The 27341-nt window shown below is 45.1% G+C and overlaps 2 protein-coding genes across 2 annotated transcripts in view; both read left to right on the plus strand.

Annotated features, from left to right (window-relative positions):
* The window catches only part of LOC310966441 (C-type isolectin Sp-CL4-like), a 301712-nt gene extending 284556 nt beyond the window's left edge, over positions 1–17156 (plus strand). The window contains exons 2-6 of the mRNA XM_083940170.1: positions 15440–15554; positions 15641–15783; positions 16294–16440; positions 16559–16682; positions 16914–17156. Coding sequence (XP_083796296.1) covers positions 15488–15554; positions 15641–15783; positions 16294–16440; positions 16559–16682; positions 16914–16981 — 549 coding nt within the window. The 5' untranslated portion in view covers positions 15440–15487 and the 3' untranslated portion in view covers positions 16982–17156. The remainder of the gene's footprint in view (positions 1–15439; positions 15555–15640; positions 15784–16293; positions 16441–16558; positions 16683–16913) is intronic.
* A 3065-nt stretch (positions 17157–20221) lies between these two features.
* On the plus strand, positions 20222–25413 carry LOC310948839 (C-type lectin PAL-like). Its single transcript, XM_083916098.1, has 6 exons — positions 20222–20241; positions 21903–22017; positions 22104–22246; positions 22671–22817; positions 24364–24478; positions 25174–25413. Exons 2-6 carry the CDS (start codon positions 21951–21953, stop codon positions 25239–25241), a joined length of 540 nt encoding a protein of 179 aa, XP_083772224.1. The 5' UTR covers positions 20222–20241; positions 21903–21950; the 3' UTR covers positions 25242–25413.
* Positions 25414–27341: the final 1928 nt, after the last annotated feature.

The following is a 27341-nucleotide window of genomic DNA, read 5'->3' on the forward strand; positions in this document are numbered from 1 at the left end:
CGTGTCAGAGGAGACTGTGAGATCCCCCACAGGTGCACTGCGTTTGGGAAGGATGTGTCGTCTGTTACAGGGGGGAAACCTGGATCAGTCTTCCCTCCATAATAAGAGCACGCCCACATGTTCCTCTTTTAAAGGTCGACTCAAAAAGTGGCTTAAATCAAATCAAAAGTGCGACCACTGACTCGACTGTGTCATATTACACATGACGTCTTATTCCATTGTTTGATTCTGTGTGGGTCTGGTGTCCTCCTGAGTGTGTCATGTATCGTGCGGCGTGTCTTGTCTCTTCTATTTGTATTTTATTTATTTATTTAGTAGTATTTGTATTTCTTTAGCAGGGACTACGGATGCAAATTAGCATCTTTGCTGTAATCCGGCACTTTTACAGTGATATGTTGTTATGTTCATTAATGTGCACTGTCCCTAACAAAGAAAGGATTGATTGATTGATTGATTGATTGATTGATTGATTGAAAAACCAGGAAAACAACACGGACGTGGACACGACTCACCCCCTCTCAGTAGTGTTCTGACCACAGCTGCAGAAACACTAACGTCAGAACCAACAGAGCAAAGAACTCATTCATCCACATGGCAATAACACAATTAAATCAGATCTGGGGAGTGACACCACACAGGGATATTAGTCTATATATTTATTACACAACACCTTTACGGGGAATTGCATCCGTCACGTGTTTTACTGCTGTCAGGATCCATCCTAAGTTCTGCATCCTGAAGCCGGCATCAGTCAGAATTACAATAAAACAAGGATTTATCGAGTTTTCCAAGTTTTTTCACATTTAAAAACTACTCCTGAACACCAGCAACGACCACTAAACCCTAGTGGCACAAGTGCAATCTCCATACCTAAAGGAAAGTCTATTAAATTCACCTCAATTCTAATTATATGAACATTAAATGGCATTAATCAGTGTTCATAGCTATGGGTTAGAAGGAGCTGCTAGTCTTACCAGTAGGTTCAGAAGGCCATTTCCATCTTTACTCATGGTTCTGGTCACAGAGTCCTGTTGTGAATAGAAGCTAAATGGACGTCACATGGTTAGATTTAAACATCAAACCTAATTGGTTAGGTTTAGGGAACAATGCACCACCTGAACACTAACCTGGACTGGTCTGACCACACTGCAGCAACATACAAGAGAGGTCAGAGCAGACTGGACCTTCTGAGGAAGCTCGGGTCCTTTGGGGTGCAGGGGCACTCATGACCTCCTTCTATGACTCTGTGGTGGCATCAGCCATTTTCTATGGAGTCGTCTGCTGGAGCAGCAGCACATAAGCCGCAGACAGGAGAAGACATGGCCGGCTCCATCCTGGGACGCCCTGTGGACCCAGTGCAGGTGGTGGGAGAGAGCAGGATGCTGGACGAGCTGTCATGGCTGCTGGTGCAGGAGTCCCACCCCCTGCAGGTCACTCTCACAGCACTGGGCAGCTCCTAGAAAAGAATTTCCCCGTCTGCGGGACATTAAAGGTTTTCTGATTCTGATTGTTGTTTTCTGTAAATAGTTAGATTCAGTTCATGGTGCTGTTGTTCATCGATGATGCAATCGTTTTGTCTATAACAATTAAAGACACACAGAAATCAATAAACCATTTGTGTGATTTCTGTGATGAATGGGAAACTCAAGTTAAATGGAAAATGGCTTTGATGTTTTTACACTGTATGATCCTCTCACATGTCGACTACTGCTTCACCAGCAGGTCACCGGCACGTACGACAGCACTCAAACCAACAGACACTCGCTATAAAAGAGCCCGAAAGACTCTGGATAACAAACCCTTCTCCTGCCACATCTGCAAGACTCTTAAAAAGCACAAGTCTCCATGGTCTCGCTCCACCACCACCTGTGACTGAACTCATAAAGAAAAGGACTCTGGAGGGTCTGAGCACCAGGGCTCGTGTCAGAGGAGACTGTGATCCCACACAGGTGCACTGCGTTTGGGAAGGATGTGTCGTCTGTTGTAGGGGGGAAACCTGGATCAGTCTTCCCTCCACAATAAGAGCACGCCCACATGTTCCTCTTTTAAAGGTCGACTCAAAAAGCGGCTTAAATCAAATCAAAAGTGCGACCACTGACTCGACTGTGTCATATTACACATGACGTCTTATTCCATTGTTTGATCCTGTGTGGGTCTGGTGTCCTCCTGAGTGTGTCATGTATTGTGCGGCGTGTCTTGTCTCTTCTACTTGTATTTTATTTATTTATTTAGTAGTATTTGTATTTCTTTAGCAGGGACTACGGATGCAAATGAGCATCTTTGCTGTAATCCGGCACTTTTACAGTGATATGTTGTTGTTGTTCATTAATGTGCACCGTCCCTAACACATAAAGGATTGATTGATTGAAAAATCAACAACACTATAGCACTATAACGTGTGAACTATAGAGGTAACTACTTGTGTTTTCTAAATATATCACCATGACAACCGTTGTTCAACTGCATGTTCAATGACTTGACTCAGAGCGTGTGAGACACTGATGTTGAAGTGTACTCTGTTCTGTTCTTATGCAGGAATAAATATGTGAAACATGCCCCCACCTCTCTCTCTCTCACACACACACACACACACACACACACACACACACACACACACACACACACACACACACACACACACACACACACACACACACACACACACACACATACTGCTTTTATTTATATTTACTGTGTGTATTACTTTGCCTATATTTTTTACTTAATGTTTGTGTTTACAATATGTCTGTTTATTTCATATTACACAAGATGAATGTGCCAACCTCTTCTGGTAGAACTCTCAAATCCTTCAGCTCAGGGCGCACTCCCACTGTGCCTCCGTACCGTGCCCCAGCACGTGTCACGGCTAAAGTCTGGTTCCTTTGACCAGTGTGAGTGCAACCGTACCACGTCTAGGAGCGGCACGCTTGCCGTCCACGGCCCGTTTGGGAGAGGTGGGCTTTAGTAAAGCACGTTTGCACGTGTACGAGCACGAGCGTGCGCACGTGCACGAGCACGAGGCCTACGGCGGTTCTGAGGTCATTTCCTGTGCGCCTGTTGGGACGTAGAAAAAAGAAGGAGGGACCATGCGCGGACATTTCAAACAATGGCGGTGAAAGGTTCACGTTGGTGTGATGCGGAGGTGGAGTGTTTACTGCAGATTTGGTCGATGAAAAGATTCAAAAACAGTCGACAAGACGCACAAAAACTCAGAGGTCTACGGAAAGATCTGGAAACAAAGCCACGCATCGCCATGACGTCATCAATGCGTGTGACGTGTTACGGCGTGATGACGTATAGGCAGCAAGAAGCATTCTCCGAGGCCCAGGTAGTGTGAGTACAAACGGGCCTGGAGGGGGGGACAAGGACCCTAAAGCACGGGGCACGGGACGGAGGCACAGTGGGAGGGCGCCCTTTATAGCTATAGAGAAAGATATTATTGGGTTAAATATTTAGCGTAATCGTTACTTAAGTGTATTATATTTCATTAGACTTTTTATTGCTGTCTATGTCCCTTTTTAAGGGTGGTGCCCCAAGAAACCCTGATATCAACAAGAGCCTTCTTTGATAATTATTTGTGATAGCTAATATTAATTAATTAACCATAGGTTTATTAAAGCTACTCAAATAATATAATTATCTGATCGTGAGTAATAATACCGACAGCACCCATTCATACGCCGACGGCAGAGGCTGCCATGCAATGGGCCAGCTCATCAGGATCTACTTTAAGTGTTCAGATGCACGTTCACACACCATGTGCTAAGCCTTCAGGAGGACTTCAACATGCAGACGAGAGGGGCCGGGGTCAATATTATTCATTTCTTCCTCTAAGGATGATTCAGACCTGCTGAATACACACACAAGTTCAAAGTGTTTGTCTTGTCTGTTTAAGTTGAAAAGACTTCAGGGTAGGGAGGATACCTGCAGGGAACTCACTTCATGATGAGAGCTAACAGACAGATCAACCGTCTGTTCTTATAAGTCATAGAAAACAAGGTTCTGCTGTGTTTCATTAGGGGACGACAGGCCAAGCAAAGTATTCCAGACATCCCTCTCCTTAGAAACATGGTCCAGCTCTTCCTGGGGAACCCTGAGGTGAGACAAGGGATAAAAACTATCCTGCATGTTCTGGGTCTACCAGTGCAATCACTCACCCTGTGATGCGTTCACAGACCCTCTGAAGCGTTCAAGTCTTCAGTGATGTGTTCACTGACCATGTGATGCGTTCACTCACCCTGTGGTGCAGTCATGTCCTCTGTGGTGCATTCACTGATCCTGTGATGATATTACTGACCCTGTGGTGCATTCACTGACTCTGTGATTCATTCTTGTACTTAGTGATGCATTCACTGACCCTGTGATGCATTCTTGTATCTAGTGATGCATTCACTGACCCTGTGATGTGTTCATGTCCTCTGTGATGTGTTCACTGACCCTGTGGTGCGTTCATGTCCTCAGTGATGTGTTCACTGACTCTGTGATGCATTCACTGACCCTTTAATGCATTCTCTGACCCAGTGATGCGTTCACTGACCCTGAAACGCGTTCATTGACCCTGTAGTGCGTCACTGATCCGGAGACGCATTCACTGACCATGTGATACATTCTTGTCCTCTGTGATGCATTCAATGACCCTGTGATGCTTTCACTGACCCTGTAGTGCGTTCACTGAACCTGTGATGTGTTCAATGACCATGCAGTGCGATCATATTCTCAGTGATACGTTCACTGCCCCTGTGATGCGTTCATGTCCTCTGTGATGTAATCACTGACCCTGTGATGCGTTCACTGACCCACTAAGGACTTTATGTCCTCAGTGATGCCTTCACTGACCCTGTGATGCCTTCACTGACCCTGTAATGCATTCACTGACCCTGTAATGCGTTCATATCCTCTGTAATGCAATCGCTCACCCTGTGATGCATTCACAGACCCTGTGGTGCATTCACTGATCCTGTTACGTGTTCATGTCCTCTGTGATGTGTTCACTGATCCTGTGGTGCATTCACTGACCCTTTAACGCGTGCAAGTGCTCAGTGATGTGTTCACTGACCCTGTGATGCATTCACTGACCCTGTAATGCGTTCATATCCTCTGTAATGCAATCGTTCACCCTGTGATGCATTCACAGACCCTGTGATGTGTTCAAGTCCTTTGTGATGTGTTCACTGACCCTGTGGTGCATTCACGGACCCTTTAATGCATTCTCTGACCCAGTGATGCGTTCATGTCGTCTGTGATGTGTTCACTGACCCTGTGGTGCGTTCACTGACCCTGTAACGTGTTTATGTCTTCAGTGATGCGTTCACTGACTCTGTAATGCTTTCACTGATCCTGTGGTGCGTTCACTGACCCTGTGATGTGTTCAATGACCATGCAGTGCGTTCATGTCCTCTGTGATGCGTTCACTGACCCTGTGATGCGTTCACCGACCCTCTGACGCGTTCATGTCCTTAGTGTTGTATTCACTGACCCTGTAACACGTTCACTGACCCTGTGGTGCATTCACTGACCCTGTTACGTGTTCATGTCCTCTGTGATGTGTTCACTGACCCTTTAATGCATTCTTTGAACCTGTGATGCACTCATGTCGTCTGTGATGTGTTCACTTACCCTGTGATGCATTCAGAGACCCTGTGGTGCGTTCACTGACCCTGAAACGCGTTCACTGACCCTGTGGTGCGTCACTGATCCTGAGACACATTCACTGACCTTTCGATACATTCTTGTCCTCAGTGATGCATTCACTGACCCTGTGATGCGTTCACCGACCCTGTGGTGCGTTCACTGACCCTGAAACACGTTCACTGACCCTGTGGTGCGTCACTGATCCTGAGACACATTCACTGACCTTTCGATACATTCTTGTCCTCAGTGATGCATTCACTGAACCTGTGATGCGTTCACCGACCCTGTGGTGCGTTCACTGACCCTGTGATTCGTTCAATGACCATGCATAGTGATGGTGTCCTCAGTGATGCGTTCATGTACCCTGTGGTGCGTTCATGTAATCTGTGCTGCGTTCATTTACCCTGTGATACGCTCACGTCCTCAGTGAAGCATTCATGTCCTCTGTGATGTGATCACTGACCCTGTGATGCATTTACTGACCCTGTTGTGCGTTCACTGCCCCTGTAACGCGTTCATGTCCTCTGTGATGCAATCACTGACCCTGTGATGCATTCACTGACCCTCTGAAGCGTCCATGTCTTCCGTGATCACTGACTCTGGGGTGCGATCATGTTCTCAGTGGTACGTTCACTGACCCTGAAACGCGTTCATTGACCCTGTAGTGCGTCACTGATCCTGAGACGCATTCACTGACCATGTGATACATTCTTGTCCTCAGTGATGCATTCACTGACCCTGTGATTTGTTCAATGACCATGCAGTGCGATCATGTTCTCAGTGATGCATTCACTGCCCCTGTGATGCATTCATGTACCCTGTGGTGCGTTCATGTAATCTGTGGTGCGTTCACTGACCCTGTGATACGCTCATGTATTCAGGGATGTGTTCACTGACCCTTTGATGCATTCATGTCCTCTGTGATGCATTCACTGACCCTGTGATGCCTTCACTGAACCTGTGATGCAATCATTGACCCTGTGATGCGTTCACTGACTCTGTAACACGTTCATGTACTCTGTGATGCAATCACTGACCCTGTGATGCGTTTACTATCGCTGTGATGCAATCACTGACCCTGTGATGCGTTCACTTACCCTGTAACACGTTCATGTACTCTGTGATGCAATCACTGACCCTGTGATGCGTTTACTATCGCTGTGATGCAATCACTGACCCTGTGGTGCGTTCACTGCCCCTGAAACGCGTTCATTGACCCTGTGGTGCGTCACTGATCCTGAGACACATTCACTGACCTTTCGATACATTCTTGTCCTCAGTGATGCATTCACTGAACCTGTGATGCGTTCACCGACCCTGTGGTGCGTTCACTGACCCTGTAACACGTTCATGTACTCTGTGATGCAATCACTGACCCTGTGATGCGTTTACTGTCGCTGTGATGCAATCACTGACCCTGTGGTGCGTTCACTGCCCCTGAAACGCGTTCATTGACCCTGTGGTGCGTCACTGATCCTGAGACGCATTTATTGACCTTTTTATACATTCTTGTCCTCAGTGATGCATTCACTGAACCTGTGATGCGTTTACTGACCCTGATGTGCTTTCACTGACCCAGTGATGCGTTCATGTACCCTGTGGTGCGTTCATGTAGTCTATGGTGCGTTCACTGACCCTGTGGTGCGTTCATGTCCTCAGTGATGCGTTCACTGACCCTGTGATGCGTTCACCGACCCTCTGACGCGTTCATGTCCTTAGTGTTGTATTCACTGACCCTGTAACACGTTCACTGACCCTGTGGAGCATTCACTGACCCTGTTACGTGTTCATGTCCTCTGTGATGTGTTCACTGACCCTTTAATGCATTCTTTGAACCTGTGATGCACTCATGTCGTCTGTGATGTGTTCACTTACCCTGTGATGCATTCAGAGACCCTGTGGTGCGTTCACTGACCCTGAAACGCGTTCACTGACCCTGTGGTGCGTCACTGATCCTGAGACACATTCACTGACCTTTCGATACATTCTTGTCCTCAGTGATGCATTCACTGAACCTGTGATGCGTTCACCGACCCTGTGGTGCGTTCACTGACCCTGTGATTCGTTCAATGACCATGCATAGTGATCGTGTCCTCAGTGATGCGTTCATGTACCCTGTGGTGCGTTCATGTAATCTGTGGTGCGTTCATTTACCCTGTGATACGCTCACGTCCTCAGTGAAGCATTCATGTCCTCTGTGATGTGATCACTGACCCTGTGATGCATTTACTGACCCTGTTGTGCGTTCACTGCCCCTGTAACGCGTTCATGTCCTCTGTGATGCAATCACTTACCCTGTGATGCATTCACTGACCCTCTGAAGCGTTCATGTCTTCAGTGATCACTGACTCTGGGGTGCGATCATGTTCTCAGTGGTACGTTCACTGACCCTGTGATACGCTCATGTATTCAGAGATGTGTTCACTGACCCTTTGATGCATTCATGTCCTCTGTGATGCATTCACTGACCCTGTGATGCCTTCACTGAACCTGTGATGCAATCATTGACCCTGTGATGCGTTCACTGACCCTGTAACACGTTCATGTACTCTGTGATGCAATCACTGACCCTGTGATGCGTTTACTGTCGCTGTGATGCAATCACTGACCCTGTGGTGCGTTCACTGCCCCTGAAACGCGTTCATTGACCCTGTGGTGCGTCACTGATCCTGAGACGCATTTATTGACCTTTTTATACATTCTTGTCCTCAGTGATGCATTCACTGAACCTGTGATGCGTTTACTGACCCTGATGTGCTTTCACTGACCCAGTGATGCGTTCATGTACCCTGTGGTGCGTTCATGTAGTCTATGGTGCGTTCACTGACCCTGTGGTGCGTTCATGTCCTCAGTGATGCGTTCACTGACCATGTGATACAGTCTTGTCCTCAGTGATGCGTTCACTGTCCATGTGATGATATCACTGACCCTGTGGTGCATTCACCGACCCTGTGATGCGTTCATGTAGTCAGTAATGCGTAACTGATCCTGTGATGCGTTCACCGACTGTGTGGTGCGTTCACTGACCCTGATCCATTATCGGACCGCTCCCATCTTATTAGTCAATGTATCTGGTACGGAAACAGTCCCATCGCAGCCTCGAGTCCCTGGACTTCATCTCGTTTGCCGTCCAGTCAGTCCGTACTGAACTTGGCAAGAAGGCGTTTCCTACGCTGCGCCTGCGACCTGGAACCACCTCCAGCAGAGGCTGAAGCTGCACCTGAGACCTGGAACCAGCTCCTGCAGAGGCTGAAGCTGCACCTGAGACCTGGAACCAGCTCCAGCAGAGGCTAAAGCTGCACCTGCGACCTGGAACCAGCTCCAGCAGAGGCTGAAGCTGCACCTGCGACCTGGAACCAGCTCCAGCAGAGGCTGAAGCTGCTCCTGAGACCTGGAACCAGCTCCAGCAGAGGCTGAAGCTGCTCCTGAGACCTGGAACCAGCTCCAGCAGAGGCTGAAGCTGCACCTGAGACCTGGAACCAGCTCCAGCAGAGGCTGAAGCTGCTCCTGAGACCTGGAACCAGCTCCAGCAGAGGCTGAAGCTGCTCCTGAGACCTGGAACCAGCTCCAGCAGAGGCTGAAGCTGCACCTGAGACCTGGAACCAGCTCCAGCAGAGGCTGAAGCTGCACCTGAGACCTGGATCCAGCTCCAGCAGAGGCTGAAGCTGCACCTGAGACCTGGAACCAGCTCCAGCAGAGGCTGAAGCTGCACCTGAGACCTGGAACTAGCTCCAGCAGAGGCTGAAGCTGCACCTGACACCTGGAACCAGCTCCAGCAGAGGCTGAAGCTGCACCTGAGACCTGGATCCAGCTCCAGCAGAGGCTGAAGCTGCACCTGCGACCTGGAACCAGCTCCAGCAGAGGCTGAAGCTGCACCTGCGACCTGGAACCAGCTCCAGCAGAGGCTGAAGCTGCGTCTGAGACCTGGAACAAGCTCCAGCAGAGGCTGAAGCTGCGTCTGAGACCTGGAACCAGCTCCAGCAGAGGCTGAAGCTGCTCCTGAGACCTGGAACCAGCTCCAGCAGAGGCTGAAGCTGCACCTGAGACCTGGATCCAGCTCCAGCAGAGGCTGAAGCTGCACCTGCGACCTGGAACCAGCTCCAGCAGAGGCTGAAGCTGCACCTGCGACCTGGAACCAGCTCCAGCAGAGGCTGAAGCTGCCCCTGCGACCTGGAACCAGCTCCAGCAGAGGCTGAAGCTGCGTCTGAGACCTGGAACCAGCTCCAGCAGAGGCTGAAGCTGCTCCTGAGACCTGGAACCAGCTCCAGCAGAGGCTAAAGCTGCACCTGAGACCTGGAACCAGCTCCAGCAGAGGCTGAAGCTGCTCCTGAGACCTGGAACCAGCTCCAGCAGAGGCTGAAGCTGCACCTGAGACCTGGAACCAGCTCCAGCAGAGGCTGAAGCTGCACCTGAGACCTGGAACCAGCTCCAGTAGAGACTGAAGCTGCACCTGAGACCTGGAACCAGCTCCAGCAGAGGCTGAAGCTGCACCTGAGACCTGGATCCAGCTCCAGCAGAGGCTGAAAATGCACCTGAGACCTGGAACCAGCTCCAGCAGAGGCTGAAGCCGCACCTGAGACCTGGAACCAGCTCCAGCAGAGGCTGAAGCTGTTCCTGAGACCTGGAACCAGCTCCAGCAGAGGCTCGAAGCTGCCCCTGCTACCTGGAACCAGCTCCAGCAGAGGCTGAAGCTGTTCCTGAGACCTGGAACCAGCTCCAGCAGAGGCTGAAGCTGCTCCTGAGACCTGGAACCAGCTCCAGCAGAGGCTGAAGCTGCACCTGAGACCTGGAACCAGCTCCAGCAGAGGCTGAAGCTGCTCCTGAGACCTGAAACCAGCTCCAGCAGAGGCTGAAGCTGCACCTGAGACCTGGAACCAGCTCCAGCAGAGGCTGAAGCTGCACCTGAGACCTGGATCCAGCTCCAGCAGAGGCTGAAAATGCACCTGCGACCTGGAACCAGCTCCAGCAGAGGCTGAAGCTGCTCCTGATACCTGGAACCAGCTCCAGCAGAGGCTGAAGCTGCACCTGAGACCTGGAACCAGCTCCAGCAGAGGCTGAAGCTGCACCTAAGACCTGGAACCAACTTTACTTCTTTAGGGGACTTCAAACTGCTTGTAGGAAGGCTGTTGAGACAGTCTGTGGGGGTCTGCACTTGTACATAATTTAACTTGAACTTATCTTGTTCTTTGCTCTTTGCACTTTGTACTGTAATATTTTACTGTTTTACTGTTTGTGTTCTGTGTTGTGTGTTGTGTCTCCTGTGTTCAGTCAGTCTGTAACTTTGTGTTTTGCTGCTGCTGACCTGAACAGCTCTCTCTTGCAAATGAGGCCCTGGGTCTCAATGAGATTTGACCGGTATAAATAAAGGTTCATAAATAAAATAAAATTGTGACGAAAAGAGAGCTGAGGAAGGCAAAGTTGAGAGATTAGATCTCCACCTGGTCCTGGGGACGCCTCAGGATCCCCCAGTTAGAGCTGGTTAATGTGGCCCGGGAAAGGGAAGTTTGGGGTCCCCTGCTGGAGCTGCTGCCCCAGAGACCTGATCCAGGATCAGAGGCTGAAGATGAGATGAGATGAAGATCATAGTGTAAAATTTTATCAAACTAAAGCATTCCTCAATCAGACTGTTTGACTGAAGAGTAGATGAAGCATGTAAATGATATGCTGTTTAAGAACACTGTAAGAATGAATATCCCACTACAGATGAATATTTAATATGCTTGCATCTCCAGAAGTGTGTCTGTCTCTTTGTCTTTCTCTCTCTCTCTCTCCTTCTCTTCCTCTCTCCGGTGCAGACAGATGTCCGTCCTTCATAGAGCTCGGTGTGTCCGACGTTCCTGCCTGTTAGAGGGAAGGTTTTCGTTGCCACCGTACTCTACCGGGGAATTGTTGGGTCTTTGCCTACTCTGTAAAGTGTCCTGAGATAACTTCTGTTATGATTCGACACTATAAATAAAATTGAATTGAATTGACTTGATCCTGAGTCCTAATACCTACAACACGCATGCATACGCTGATGGCAGAGACTTCCATGCAAGGGGCCACCTGTTCATCAGGGTCTAATCTGCCTCTTCAGATGCAGGTTCACACACCATGTGCCAAGCCTTCAGGAGGACTTCAACATGCAGACTGGAGGAGCCGGGGTCATTATTATTCATGTCTTCTTCTAAGGATGATTCAGACCTGCCGAATACAAACACAAGTTAAAAGTGTTTGTCTCCTCTCTTTGATGTGGAAAGACTTCAGGGTAGGGAGGATACCTGCAGTGAACTAATTTCACGATGAGCGCTAACAGACAGATCAACAGTCTATTCTACAACCCCAATTCAGATGAAGTTGGGACATTCTGTAAAATCTACACTACTGTGCAAAAGTTTTCATGTGATCCCAGACAGACTGGATGATGTTGAGATCAGGGCTCTGTGGGGCCTCACCATCACTTCCAGGACTTATTCTTCTTTACGCTGAAGATAGTTCTTAATGACATTGGCTGTATGTTTGGGGTCGTCGTCCTGCTGCAGAAAAACATTGATGGTATTGAATGATGGATAAGTATCTGCCTGTATTTCTCAGCATTGAGGACACCATTAACCCTGACCAACTCTCCAACTCCATTTGCATTAATGCGACAAGTACCCTAAAGCACGGGGCACGGTAAGGATGGACAGTGTGAGTGCGCCCTAAGTTCCCTTGGCCGACCACTCCCTCTACGATCCTCAATGATGCCTGTTTCTTTGTTCTTCTCCCAAAGAGCTTGTGCAGCACATCTGCTTTAAAAGGAAGGACACTAAGGGCGCCCTCCCACTGTGCCTCCGTCCCGTGCCCCGTGCTTTAGGGTCCTTGTCCCCCCCTCCAGGCCCGTTTGTACTCACACTACCTGGGCCTCGGAGAATGCTTCTTGCTGCCTATACGTCATCACGCCGTAACACGTCACACGCATTGATGACGTCATGGCGATGCGTGGCTTTGTTTCCAGATCTTTCCGTAGACCTCGGAGTTTTTGTGCGTCTTGTCGACTGTTTTTTAATCTTTTCATCGACCAAATCTGCAGTAAACACTCCACCTCCGCATCACACCAACGTGAACCTTTCACCGCCATTGTTTGAAATGTCCGCGCATGGTTCCTCCTTCTTTTTTCTACGTCCCAACAGGCGCACAGGAAATGACCTCAGAACCGCCGTAGGCCTCGTGCTCGTACACGTGCGCACACTCATGCTCGTACATGTGCAAACGTGCTTTACTAAAGCCCACCTCTCCCAAACGGGCCGTGGACGGCAAGCGTATCGCGCCAAGACGCAGTACGGTTGCACGGTATGGTCAAACGAATTAGACTTTAGCCGTGAGACGTGCTTGGGCACGGTACGGATGGACAGTGTGAGTGTGTCATCATTGTTGATGCTTTGTCAGTGGAATTCTTTCCCATTCTTGCTTGATGTTCGACTTCAGTGACTCAACAGTCCGGGGTATCTGTTGACATATTTTGCACTTTACAATGCGCCAAACCTTGTCAATTGTCTACCCAGCATGTTCTGGGTCTACCCTGGGGTATGTCACTCGTCTGACAGGCCCTAAAGCCTCTAACATGCACCCTGATCAGATTCATGAACCACCTGAACATGCAGAGACTCAACTTGTGTTCGACAACAGACAAACTGTGTGAAATCATTGTAAATGTGTTGACAAGTATGTTCTCAATAGAGTCTTTATACATTTACAGTAAGTCTCTTACTGACGGGGTCCCTCATTCAGGGGAGAAGTGGAAGATGATCTCTGTCCTCTGGGCTGCAGCACACAGGTCCTGTGTCTCAGTGTTGACTCGACTGAGTTGAGTTGAGGACACTTGTCTTGTTATTATTCTATTTTTTTAATTCATCCTTTATTTGATCTGTGTTTGACTCGACTGAGTTGAGTTGAGGACACTTGTCTTGTTATTATTCTATTTTTTAGATTTCATTCTTTCTTTGATCTGTGTTTGACTCGACTGAGTTGAGTTGAGGACAGTTATATCACAAGGTATTTAATTTTAATTGCATTCTCTGTTTGATAATTACAATGTCATGCATTCAGGGCATCAGCTCTGGATATTTAAGTGTGAGCAACATCAGACTGATGAGAAACGAGATCGACACATCCGAGGTGAGTCGTCTTTGTCTGTGCGGGTTTCAGGAGAGCAGGAAATGACCTTTAGAGGTTCTACATTTCACTTTAACCCTCCTGTTACCTTCAAATTGTACTAACGATGTTTTTCCTTGGGGTCAATTTGACCCCAGCGATTTAAACATCATGAAAAGGATCAGAATCAAAGTTGTTGCTCCAGTTTTTACGTCTTATGTTCTCTTTGTGTATTTGTTGACTTCTTAAATAACATTTTAAATTAAACACCTTCTTATACATGTGTTTGGAAATATACAGGAAAAAAAAACAAATATCTCACTAATTTACCTTAAACTGTATTGAAGGACGTTCGTGTGTGTTTTAAAGTAAGTTTATTATTAATAATTACAATTTTATGTTATTTATAACATTTGGAATTAAAGCCATTTCCATTATCAAGCACAGCAGCGTGTATTTCTGAATGTTTTTTATTGTTAAATAGATAAAAATAATAACGATTATATCGTCCAAATGATCAACTTGACCCAAAGGAACATTGATGCGACAAGTTTGTGTAAAAATACACGACATGAAAAATATAATCATGTCTGTTTCAGGTTTTCCCAGCTGTTAAATTAGGAAAAGTCTTTAAATATAAAGCAAAAACAAATGATACATTGAATTAAGCATGTAGTTAGAGATGTTAATGTTGAATGGGGTCTAACTGACCCTCAGGAGAACAGGAGGGTTAAGTGTCTCTAGACTTTGTTCTTCAGAGGATTGACAGCATGGGTGTCAAAGTCAAGGCCTGTGGGCCAGATCCGGCCTGTAAATGAATGATCTTGGGACGCAATCTCGGCCCCCGGGATGAAATTTGATTAGTATTAGAACCGGCCCGCACGCCACAGCCGCCTGCTTGTGTTTTTCATGCACCAAAACTACATTACCCACAATGCAACGGTAGCCCACAAGTTCATTATTCATCAGCATTCAGGGCAGATGTCACCTTCCAGCCCAATCACTGACACTGACACTGTACTGCCGCACAACAACATTACGGTACGGTTCACTGTGTTAGGTCTTAAATGCATCATTTTAATATGTTTTAATAAACACTGAACCAGTCCGGCCCTCTGCTTGTAGCAGATTAGTTTTTTTGGCCCTCTGATGTGTTTGACTTTGACGTCCCTGATCGACAGGAAGAGCAATTCCAGAATATAAGGAAATATAATAAAGGAACTGAATACGAAAACCTTTTTATTCTAATGGATAATTCATTATAAAAGCTAACATGTTCAGGCCCCTGCAGGTCTTCTTCAGGGCTTTTGACTTCAGAGGACCTGAGGGGGGGTTTCCAAGTTTATACATCCTGTCAAACAGACGGCTGCATCGACAGATAGTCAGTGTAAATACTTTAAAATAGGTGTAATGTGTTCTCTTCTTGACTGTTTGATGACCTTTGAGAGTCAAACCTTCGAATGATAAATGATGTTATTACACATTTAAGTTGCCAGTGTCTCAGTGTTGCAGTTTCTTTTTATTATAATTTTTTATTATTACACATTTTGCGTTCGGCGATAGCATAATTTGAGGTTTATTAAGCCTTTAAAGGTTTAACTCTAAATCAAATATCTTTCCCGTCTGTTGGCTCCTTTAAGTCCTGGATAATTAAATGTTGTGGTACATGTGTATAACTGGTCCTCTGTGTCATCAGGTGATTTTCCAGTTGTTCTGTGCTGTGAGAGTCAGTAAGCCCTGAGCCATGCGTCCTGTTGTGGTGACTGCCATCCTCCTGGTGGTGATGATGTTCATGTCGGAGTCTGCAGCCGGTAAGAACCAAAACATCACAAAATTATGTTTTACACAGACAACAGAAATACTAAACTGACATCTCTTCTTTGTGTCTGTGAAACAGAGAGTATGGTTGAAATGTGTAGGGACAGATTAAAGCCCATTGCATGTAAACGCAACATCGGTGCGGGCTGGTTCCAGATGGGTAACAACCGCTGTGTGAAGGCGTTCTTCGATAACCAGCATTTGAACTATGACACTGCAAAGGTGATAAAAACAAACACACAAACTACACACAGTAAACCTGACATGATGCTGTTCAGACAGTCACTTGCCTCCTGCAAGTACAGCAAAAGTTGTGAGGAAATATTTTTACATTAGGATGTCACCATTTGAGGAAACTTGATTTTAGAGAAATCTAGATCCAACTAGAAGGGGGACCGAGCCAGGAAGAGGAGATATGCTAACATCTCATTGGCTATAATGCATAAACATGACATAAGGGAAGTGACGCAGTGTCACTGCAGCTGTATCTTGCAGCCTGTAGGGAGTCAGATTGAAGGCGCCATTCTCCAGAGAGAATGTGTAGCCTCCCCGTGAGAAGTACCAGACCAACTGGGTGTCTGTGCACATACATGCTCTTACAGACAATTTAATGTATGTTAACAGCCTTCATGATACCAGACAAGTTCAAATTCAGTGCTGAGGGAGGAAAGGGAATGGTGTGACCCGTTATGAGGGTATAGTCCTAATTATCCTTATCTCTGTTGATTTCAGAGAGCCTGTCAAACGTACAAAAATGGCAACATTAGGGCTGAACTGGTGTCAATCCACAGCTGGTTTGAACTGAATACAGTTGAATGCACCATGTACAGAGCCACGACTCAAAAAGCTCATTACTGGATTGGACTCTACCGGAAATTGGTAAGCAGTGAATGTTTCTGATCAGTTCAACGCCAGTTTTGAGACATTTTTTGCTATAATTTGAAACTATAATTACAATTGAATCAAAAACCTGTTTTTCTTTTTTTGTTATTTTCAGTTTGAAGTCTCTTCCCCAGTGCTAACTTGGTTGGATGGAACTCCACTGGATTTCACCAGATGGGCCGGTGGCCAGCCAGACAACTTATGGTTAAATGAGCATTGCGTTGAGATGAACTACTGGTGTAAGTGAACAAAGACGCAGGAGGGGAGGTCATCATTCTATATAAAATAAAGGGAAGGAAAGTAGTTGTACATTATTATATTACAAAGCAGTCAACACAGACGTAAAATTCATATCGAGTTACAGTGTTTAAAGAAAAGTTTACAAACACACCTGAGAGACATCAGAACCATTAATCCTGAAATCTTCACTGTAACTGAATCTCATGATTTTCCTCCTTTGTGTTTTCCAGCGTGGGGACTCTGGAACGATCGGCACTGTAGTGCAAATTTGCCCTACGTGTGTGCAATTAGAGTCTAGTCCAGAGTGAACATGGAGAGCTGCAGATGGACCAGTCTGCTGCACCTGTAACCACAGGAGGCTTCTACATTTACTGAGATGGGGTGGCATTACATGACGCTACACAGTGGTTGAATTGTTCTGTTTAACCCTGAATCTCCTTAATCAAGCATCAATAAAAGCATCTAAAAAAACAGCAGAGTTTCCAGAACCTTCTTTAAGTCTTGATCGAACCATGTTCAAAGTTTACTGTAGCACCCTCTTGTGGTGTTTTTTTCAGTCCTCATATGAAGTCATTGTTTTAACAGATTAGAGATTTGGAGTTGTGTGAGCTGGCAAGTGGACCCCAGTAAATGATCAATACCTGTTTCATATCTTTAGCACCTTTAGAAAGTTTGGTCCCCACATGTTGGTATACAGACACGTGGTCCCCATTACAACAGAAAAACAATAATATGTGTGTGTGTGCGTGTGTGTTTGTGTGTGTGTATGTGTGTGTGTATGTGTGTGTGTGTGTGTGTGTGTGTGTGTGTGCATGCATGTGCATTGCTTAATTTTGCTCACCCATGCATATTGTAGCTAACTCAGTTTTCCGTAATATGACAAAATTTAAAAACGTACAAATATCGTAGAGAAGAAGTTCAGTTAAAACCATGATGCATAAAAGCAACAAGTTCCAAAAAGGCTTCATTTTGTGTTCCTGGTTTACAGGGAGGGAGGGAACTGTATACAAACTGCATTCAGTTAATTATGTATGCAATGTTTTTCTCTTTCAATCACAGAAAATAAAATACATACGGTTGTTTAACACTAACTACAGATTTGAAGGTATTTCCAAAACTCCAGAAGACTCTAAGACATTTTCTGCACAATGAAAAATGGCGCTGTGGCGCATTAGCATATAATAAATCCAATGTTTTATTGTCTCTCGATGGGCAGTCGACAGACTGATGGAAAGTATTTAAGGTGTTGTGTAATGAGGCATGATTAAAATCACCTGTTATAACCATGAACGCATCTGGATTATTGTTATCTTTGATAATTATTTGTGATAGCTAATATTAATTGATTAACCATAAATTTATTGAGGCTACTCAGTCTAATAATCTGATCGTGAGTCTGAATACCTACAACACGCATGCATACGCTGATGGCAGAGACTTCCATGCAAGGGGCCACCTGTTCATCAGGATCTAATCTGCCTCTTCAGGTGCAGGTTCACACACCATGTGCCAAGCCTTCAGGAGGACTTCAACATGCAGACTGGAGGAGCCGGGGTCATTATTATTCATTTCTTCTTCTAAGGATGATTCGGACCTGCCGAATACAAACACAAGTTAAAAGTGTTTGTCTCCTCTCTTTGATGTGGAAAGACTTCAGGGTAGGGAGGATACCTGCAGTGAACTAATTTCACGATGAGCGCTAACAGACAGATCAACAGTCTATTCTACAACCCCAATTCAGATGAAGTTGGGACATTCTGTGAAATCTACACTACTGTGCAAAAGTTCTCATGTGATCCCAGACAGACTGGATGATGTTGAGATCAGGGCTCTGTGGGGCCTCACCATCACTTCCAGGACTTCTTCTTCTTCTTTACGCTGAAGATAGTTCTTAATGACATTGGCTGTATGTTTGGGGTCGTCGTCCTGTTGCAGAAAAACATTGAGGGTGTTGCATGATGGATAAGTATCTGCCTGTATTTCTCAGCATTGAGGACACCATTAATCCTGACCAACTCTCCAACTACATTTGCATTAATGCGACAAGTACCCTAAAGCACGGGGCACGGTAAGGATGGACAGTGTGAGTGCGCCCTAAGTTCCCTTGGCCGACCACTCCCTCTACGATCCTCAACGATGCCTGTTTCTTTGTTCTTCTCCCAAAGAGCTTGTGCAGCACATCAGCTTTAAAAGGAAGGACACTAAGGGCGCCCTCCCACTGTTCCTCTGTCCCGTGCCCCGTGCTTTAGGGTCCTTGTCCCCCCTCCAGGCCCGTTTGTACTCACACTACCTGGGCCTCGGCGAATGCTTCTTGCTGCCTATACGTCATCACGCCGTAACACGTCACACGCATTGATGACGTCATGGCGATGCGTGGCTTTGTTTCCAGATCTTTCCGTAGACCTCGGAGTTTTTGTGCGTCTTGTCGACTGTTTTTTAATCTTTTCATCGACCACATCTGCAGTAAACACTCCACCTCCGCATCACACCAACGTGAACCTTTCACCGCCATTGTTTGAAATGTCCGCGCATGGTCCCTCCTTCTTTTTTTCTACGTCCCAACAGGCGCACAGGAAATGACCTCAGAACCGGCGTAGGCCTCGTGCTCGTACACGTGCGCACGCTCGTGCTCGTACACGTGCAAATGTGCTTTACAAAAGCCCACCTCTCCCAAACGGGCTGTGGACGGCAAGCGTATCGCGCCAAGACGCGGTATGGTTGCAAAGTACGGTCAAAGGAACCAGACTTTAGCCGTGAGACGTGCTGGGGCACGGTACGGATGGACAGTGTGAGTGCGCCCTCATTGTTGATGCTTTGTCGGTGGAATTCTTTCCCATTCTTGCTTGATGTTCGACTTCAGTGACTCAACAGTCCGGGGTCTCTGTCGACATATTTTGCACTTCACAATGCAATTGTCTACCCAGCATGTTCTGGGTCTACCCTGGGGTATGTCACTCATCTGACAGGCCCTAAAGCGTCTAACATGCACCCTGATCAGATTCCTGAACCACCTGAACATGCAAAGACTCTGCTTTTGTTCGACAACAGAAAAACTGTGTGAAATCATTGTAGATGTATTGACTAAGCTAGGGATACTTAAACAAGTGTTTTCTCATCAGATCTTTTGATACTTTTACAGTAAGTCTCTTACTGACGGGGTCCCTCATTCAGGGGAGAAGTGGAAGATGATCTCTGTCCTCTGGGCTGCAGCACACAGGTCCTGTGTCTCAGTGTTGACTCTACTGAGTTGAGTTGAGGACACTTGTCTTGTTATTATTCTATTTTTTTAATTTCATTCTTTCTTTGATCTGTGTTTGACTTGACTGAGTTGAGTTGAGGACAGTTGTCTTGTTATTATTCTATTTTTTTAATTTCATTCTTTCTTTGATCTGTGTTTGACTCGACTGAGTTGAGTTGAGGACAGTTATATCATAAGGTATTTAATTTTAATTGCATTCTGTGTTTGATCATTACAATGTCATGTATTCAGGGCATCAGTTTGGATATTTAAGTGTGAGCAACATCAGACTGATGAGAAACGAGATCGACACATCCGAGGTGAGTCCTCTTTGTCTGTGCGGGTTTCAGGAGAGCAGGAAATGACCTTTAGAGGTTCTACATTTCACTTTAACCCTCCTGTTACCTTCAAATTGTACTAACGATGTTTTTCCTTGGGGTCAATTTGACCCCAGCGATTTAAACATCCAGAAAATGATCAGAATCAAAGTTGTTGCTCCAGTTTTTGTGTCAGGTACTCTTTGTGTATTTGTTGACTTCTTAAATAACATTTTAAATTAAACACCTTATACGTGTGTTTGGAAATATACTGGAAAAAAAACAAATATCCTACCAATTTACCTAAAACTGTATTGAAGGACGTTCGTGTGTGTTTAAAAGTAAGTTTATTATTAATAATTACAATTTTATGTTATTTATAACATTTGTAATTAAAGCAATTTCCATTATCAAGCACATTAACGTGTATTTCTGAATGTTTTTTATTGTTAAATAGATAAAAATAATAATGATTATATCGTCCAAATGATCAACTTGACCCAAAGGAACATTGATGCGACAAGTTTGTGTAAAAATACACGACATGAAAAATATATAATCACGTCTGTTTTAGGTTTTCCCAGCTGTTAAATTAGGAAAAGTCTTTAAATATAAATGCATTGAATTAAGCATGTAGTTAGAGATGTTAAATGTTGAATGGGGTCTAACTGACCCTCAGGAGAACAGGAGGGTTAAGGGTCTCTAGACTTTGTTCTTCAGAGGATTGACAGCATGGGTGTCAAAGTCAAGGCCTGTGGGCCAGATCCGGCCTGTAAATGAATGATCTTGGGACGCAATCTCGGCCCCCGGGATGAAATTTGATTAGTATTAGAACCGGCCCGCACGCCACAGCCGCCTGCTGGTGTTTTTCATGCACCAAAACTACATTACCCACAATGCAACGGTAGCCCACAAGTTCATTATTCATCAGCATTCAGGGCAGATGTCACCTTCCAGCCCAATCACTGACACTGACACTGACACTGTACTGCCGCACAACAACATTACGGTACGGTTCACTGTGTTAGGTCTTAAATGCATCATTTTAATATGTTTTAATAAACACTGAACCAGTCCGGCCCTCTGCTTGTAGCAGATTAGTTTTTTTGGCCCTCTGATGTGTTTGACTTTGACGTCCCTGATCGACAGGAAGAGCAATTCCAGAATATAAGGAAATATAATAAAGGAACTGAATACGAAAACCTTTTTATTCTAATGGATAATTCATTATAAAAGCTAACATGTTCAGGCCCCTGCAGGTCTTCTTCCGGGCGTCTGACTTCAGAGGACCTGAGGGGGGGTTTCCAAGTTTATACATCCTGTCAAACAGACGGCTGCATCGACAGATAGTCAGTGTAAATACTTTAAAATAGGTGTAATGTGTTCTCTTCTTGACTGTTTGATGACCTTTGAGAGTCAAACCTTCGAATGATAAATGATGTTATTACACATTTAAGTTGCCAGTGTCTCAGTGTTGCAGTTTCTTTTTATTATTATTTTTTATTATTACACATTTTGCGTTCGGCGATAGCATAATTTGAGGTTTATTAAGCCTTTAAAGGTTTAACTCTAAATCAAATATCTTTCCCGTCTGTTGGCTCCTTTAAGTCCTGGATAATTAAATGTTGTGGTACATGTGTATAACTGGTCCTCTGTGTCATCAGGTGATTTTCCAGTTGTTCTGTGCTGTGAGAGTCAGTGAGCCCTGAGCCATGCGTCCTGTTGTGGTGACTGCCATCCTTCTGGTGGTGATGATGTTCATGTCGGACTCTGCAGCCGGTAAGAACCAAAACATCCCAAAATAATGTTCTGCACAGAAAAAAGGAACATGAAACTGACATCTCTTCTTTGTGTCTGTGATGCAGAGAGTCTGGTTGAAATGTGTAGGGACAGATTACTGCCCATTGCATGTAAACGCAACCTCGGTGCGGGCTGGTTCCAGATGGGTAACGACCGCTGTGTGAAGGTGTTTCACGAAGCCCCACATTTGGCATATGAAGACGCAGAGGTGATAAAAACAAACACACAAACTACACACAGAATAGAATTGACCTCATCATGTTCAGACACTCACTTGCATCCTTAAAGTACAGCAAAACCTGTTAGGAAATATTTTTATATTACTATATCAGCATTTGAGAACTCTCATTTACATACTTCACTCTCATACAAGGACGGACACAAGGTGGAGCTTAAGTTTCCAGAGCAACAGCACATTTGTCCTGTTTTGCTGTGCTGCTCCTCTGGAAGTAAGATAAACACTTAGTATTTTATAAATACAAGTATCCCATCATTACACCAAAGTTAATCACCGTATTATCCAAACTTGCGCCCAAAGCACACCATTTGCCACTGATAATGGCTTAAACACAACAGATTATAGAGCACTCGGTACTTTTAGCTTCAATTCTCCTTATTTCTGTTGATTTCAGAGAAGCTGTAACACCTACATGAGTGGCAACAATAAAGGTCATCTGGTGTCAATGCACAGCATGCTTGAACTGAATCAAGTGGAATGCACCATGTACAGAGCCAATAAGGGAAAGGCTCATTACTGGGTTGGACTCTACCTGAAAAGGGTAAGCAGTGAATGTGCATCTGTTGTATTGACCATGAAAGCAGAGATCCAAGCATGCAGGTGTTTAATCTTCTGGAGCTTTTGTAAAAGGTGGATGTAGAATGTCGCCATTCTTGAACATGAACCAGTGGAGCAGTATTAAAGGTTGAATATGGAAAATGAGCAGAACACCGCCATCTAGTGTTTCAAGATTGTTACAACAACAAAAAATAATTCCAGGTTGGTCAGACCCGGCCCAGTAGCCTAGAGGAGTCTAGAGTCTGTTTGAGCCTGTTTGAACCCGCCCCCCCCTGGAAAATCGCATCATAAAAACAAGTATTGCAGAGGAGGTTGACTAACAGTTAGTGTTAGCCGTTAGCGTTAGCCGTTCCAGCTAAGTGCAGATGAAAGTGATGTTAGCATCAAGGAGCAGCGTAGCCATGTGGGCGTGCGTTTGAATGGCGTTCCTCTCCTTTCTCTCAGTCCATGGAGTGAATGCTCGGCCTATAGTGACTCTGGTTGTTGCCCGTCTCCGCTCACTCAGCTGCTGGGACAAAGAACGCCCCCTTCACTGAGGCTCCCAAGCAGCTGCAGGATTGGCTAACTCCATTTCACCCAGTGCCAGCCTACAGTAGCTGCACCAAACAACAGACAACCCTGGCAACCAGTAACGCCCAACGCTATTGGCTGCTACCATGGAAACATAATGAGACAGAAAGTCATTGTCGAATTTTAAAGATTAATTCAGACTAAATATATTTTTTGATGGAAAAGCAATTCTTCCATCCTGTACCCCTCAAAACGCCCCGTGGGTGTATTAATTTCTTTAAAATTTAGCTTTTAATAAAAATACTACATATTCAACCTTTAAGTAAAAGGTGGAAGTTATGTGCAAATGCTTCACATTCACAAATACATAAAAGGCATTAAGAGAAGGAACTCAACAAGAAAAACAACAACAAAACATAAACAAAAATGAATAAAATGCATAAATATAGAATACAATAAATATAGAACTATACAAAAGAATGGAGACTAAAATGCAAGTGTCAATATGTGAACAACGTACGAATGTTCTTCCGTATTTATTAGCAACTAAGTTGTAGTTTGTGTGTCAGTCCATCCCAGACTCAGGTGTGGAGTCTTCTGTCACTAAAATGATGAACTAGAAAACGTATCAGGATGCTAAAAGTGTAGTTAGCATCTGTTGTTGGTTAGCTGGTAACCGTGTGTTTCCTCTCTGTACTGACACGACGCTCTGAGCTCCAGGTTTCACCTTTCTTTGACGCTTTCGTGTCCAAGTCGTCCCCCGGTCCAATAATGTTTCACATATCAGACAACTGATGGTTTATGGATCAGTGACGCTCCAACTGAAGCTGTTGGAAACATTTGAATGTGAGATGTGAGTGCACAGACATCTCCTCCATCAGGAGACGACAACACCTCTCTGGTGATGAAGCTTGTGCAGATATGATGATAATTGGATGGTTAGCTGAAAAAACATTCATTATGAAAGACAACAAAGTCATTTTTCCACGGATAACCTCTGTTTCATTTTTCATTTTTAGCAAATTGGAAGCTTTGTTTGGACGGATGGAACTCGATATGATTTCTCCAGATGGGCTCGTGGCCAGCCAGACTACTTTCTGCTTAGGGAGTTATGCGTTGAGATGAACTACTGGGGTAAGTACATAAAAAAGCATGAGGGGAGGAAATTATTTTATATAAATTAATGAGGATTTTTGTACCTCAGACAGGATAAATCAGTATTGAAATGTTTATAATCCCAAAGAATGTTTATCAAAACAGGACGAGGGAGTTTTCTTTAGGCAACAACACGATATGAAAAGGTTTCGGCAATTAAACTACATGATTAGATTCAGGCAAACACATGACGGTTAAGTTAGGCAACAAAACTACATGGTTATATTAAGGTATCTCAATACTTGATGGTTAGGTTTAGATACACAAACTAATTAGTTATGTTTAGACATCCAAACTGCACGAATAGGGTTACATAACAAAACTACTTGGTTAGGTTTAGACAACAGAACCGCGTTGTTAGGTTTAGGCCAAACAGTTGGATAAATATTTAACAGGCCTGCAAATTCAATTCAATTCAATTCAATTATATTTTATTTATAGTGCCAAATCATAGCAAAAGTTATCTCAGGACACGTTACAGAGTAGGTAAAGACCACACTCTACATTTTTACAGTTTACATTATTATAGAACAAAGCAGTCAGCACAGACTTATGATTCATAGCAAGTTAACAGTGTTTAAAGTTGACAAACACTCCTGAGAGACATCAGAACCATTAATCCTAAAATCTTCACTGTGACTGAATCTCATGATTTTCCTTTTTGTGTTTTCCAGCGTGGGGACTCTGGAACGATCGGCACTGTGGAGATCGTTTGCCCTACGTGTGTGCAATTAGAGTCTAGTCCAGTGTGAACATGGAAAACTGCAGATGGACCAGTCTGCTGCACCTGTAACCACAGGAGGCTTCTACATTTACTGAGATGGGGTGGCATTACATGACGCTACACAGTGGTTGAATTGTTCTGTTTAATCCTGAATCTCCTTAATCAAGCATCAATAAAAGCATCTAAAAAAACAGCAGAGTTTCCAGAACCTTCGTCATGTCTTGATCGAACCATGTTCAAAGTTTACTGTAGCACCCTCTTGTGGTTGTTTTTTTCAGTCCTCATATGAAGTCATTGTTTTAACAGATTAGAGATTTGGAGTTGTGTGAGCTGGCAAGTGCACCCCAGTAAATGATAAATACCTGTTTCATATCTTTAGCACCTTTAGAAAGTTTGGTCCCCACATGTTGGTAGAAAGACACGTGGTCCCCATCACAACAGAAAAACAATAATATATGTGTGTGTGTGCGTGTGTGTGTGTGTGTGTGTGTGTGCATGCATGTGCATTGCTTAATTTTGCTCACACATGCATATTGTAGCTAACTCAGTTTTCCGTAATATGACAAAATTTAAAAACGATCAAATATCGTAGAGAAGAAGTTCAGTTAAAACCATGATGCATAAAAACAACAACAAGTTGCAAAAAGGCTTCATTTTGTGTTCCTGGTTTACAGGGAGGGAGGGAACTGTAAACAAACTGCATTCAGTTAATTATGTATGCAATGTTTTTCTCTTTCAATCACAGAAAAAAAATACATACGGTTTTTTAACACTAACAACAGATTTGAAAGTATTTCCAAAACTCCAGAAGACTCTAAGATGTTTTCTCCACAATGAAAAATGGCGCTGTGGCGCATTAGCATATAATAAATCCAATGTTTTATTGTCTCTGGAAGGGCAGTCAACAGACTGATGGAAAGTATTTAAGGTGCTGTGTAATGAGGCATGATTAAAATCACCTGTTATAATCATGAACGCACCTGAATAGACTTAGACTCAGACTTCTCTTTATTGATCCTTTGGGACGAACTCCTGCAAGGAAACTGAGTTTCCAGCAGGTTACAAAAACACAAGGGAGGTATAAAAAAAATACAGTATAGGATAACCAATAAACTCTGAGCTAAGTAAATACAGAAAGTTGCAGAACAGAAGCTCCAACGTCTTCATCCGGTGTGAGGTTAGTGCCACCGGTCAGAAGTCATTCAGCTCGCTGGGCCTGTTCTTCTTGGGAACCAGAACGATGCAGGATGTCTTCCAGAGGGCACTCTCCCCAGTTGCAGGCTGAGGTTGAAGATCCGTTGTAGTGGTTGCCCAAGTTCTGCAGCGCAGGTCTTCGGTAGTCTCAGACACACTTTATCCGGGCCTGCTGCTTTCATAGGCCGGAGCTTCTTCAGCTGTCCTCTGACCTGGTGTCTGGTGATGTGAGGCGGGGATTGTGTTGAGGCGAAGGAGGAGGAGGGGGTTTTGTTGTGGTGTCGAGGGGGAGGTGTGTAGAGGGAAGAAGGAGAGATGGCTGCAGTGAGGGTGGGGGTGGGGGGGACAAGGGCTGGTTAAACCTTTTGAAGGAGTCATTCAGACCGTTCGCCGTCTCCATTGTCCCCCCTGTAGCTCTGGTCTTTGTGTTGTGACCTGTGATGGTGCTCACACCTTCCCAGACCTCCCTCATGTTGTTCTCCCTCAGCTTCTGCTTCACCTTTCTCCTGTAGCTGTCCTAAGGGCGCACTCACACTGTCCTTCCGCACCGGGCCAAAACAGGTTTTTCGGCTTAAGCCTAGTGCGTTTGACCAGTTTGCGTGCACCCGCTCCGTGCATAACTGCGGCCAGCTGGCCGTCCACGGCTCGACTGAGAGAGGTGGGCTTTTGTAGAGCGCGTTTGCACATGTACGAGCACGAGCGTGCATATGTGTACGAGCACGAGCACGAAGCCTACGGCGGTTCTGATGTCATTGGTGTGATGCGGAGGTGGAGTGTTTACTGCAGATTTGGACAGTCCACAAGACGCACAAAAACTCCGAGGTCTACGGAAAGATCTGGAAACAAAGCCACGCATCGCCATGACGTCATCAATGCGTGTGACGTGTTACGGCGTGATGACGTATAGGCAGCAAGAAGCATTCT

Source organism: Echiichthys vipera (genome assembly GCF_963691815.1).
Source record: "Echiichthys vipera genome assembly, chromosome: 1".
Lineage (NCBI taxonomy): Eukaryota > Metazoa > Chordata > Actinopteri > Perciformes > Trachinidae > Echiichthys > Echiichthys vipera.

Excerpts from the sequence above, each read along its gene's own strand:
- LOC310948839 (XM_083916098.1), top strand. The coding sequence starts at position 21,951 with ATGCGTCCTGTTGTGGTGACTGCCATCCTTCTGGTGGTGATGATGTTC. Across the intron at positions 22,018-22,103 it reads CATGTCGGACTCTGCAGCCG|AGAGTCTGGTTGAAATGTGT; the intron begins GTAAGAACCAAA and ends TCTGTGATGCAG. Across the intron at positions 22,818-24,363 it reads TTGGACTCTACCTGAAAAGG|CAAATTGGAAGCTTTGTTTG; the intron begins GTAAGCAGTGAA and ends TTTCATTTTTAG.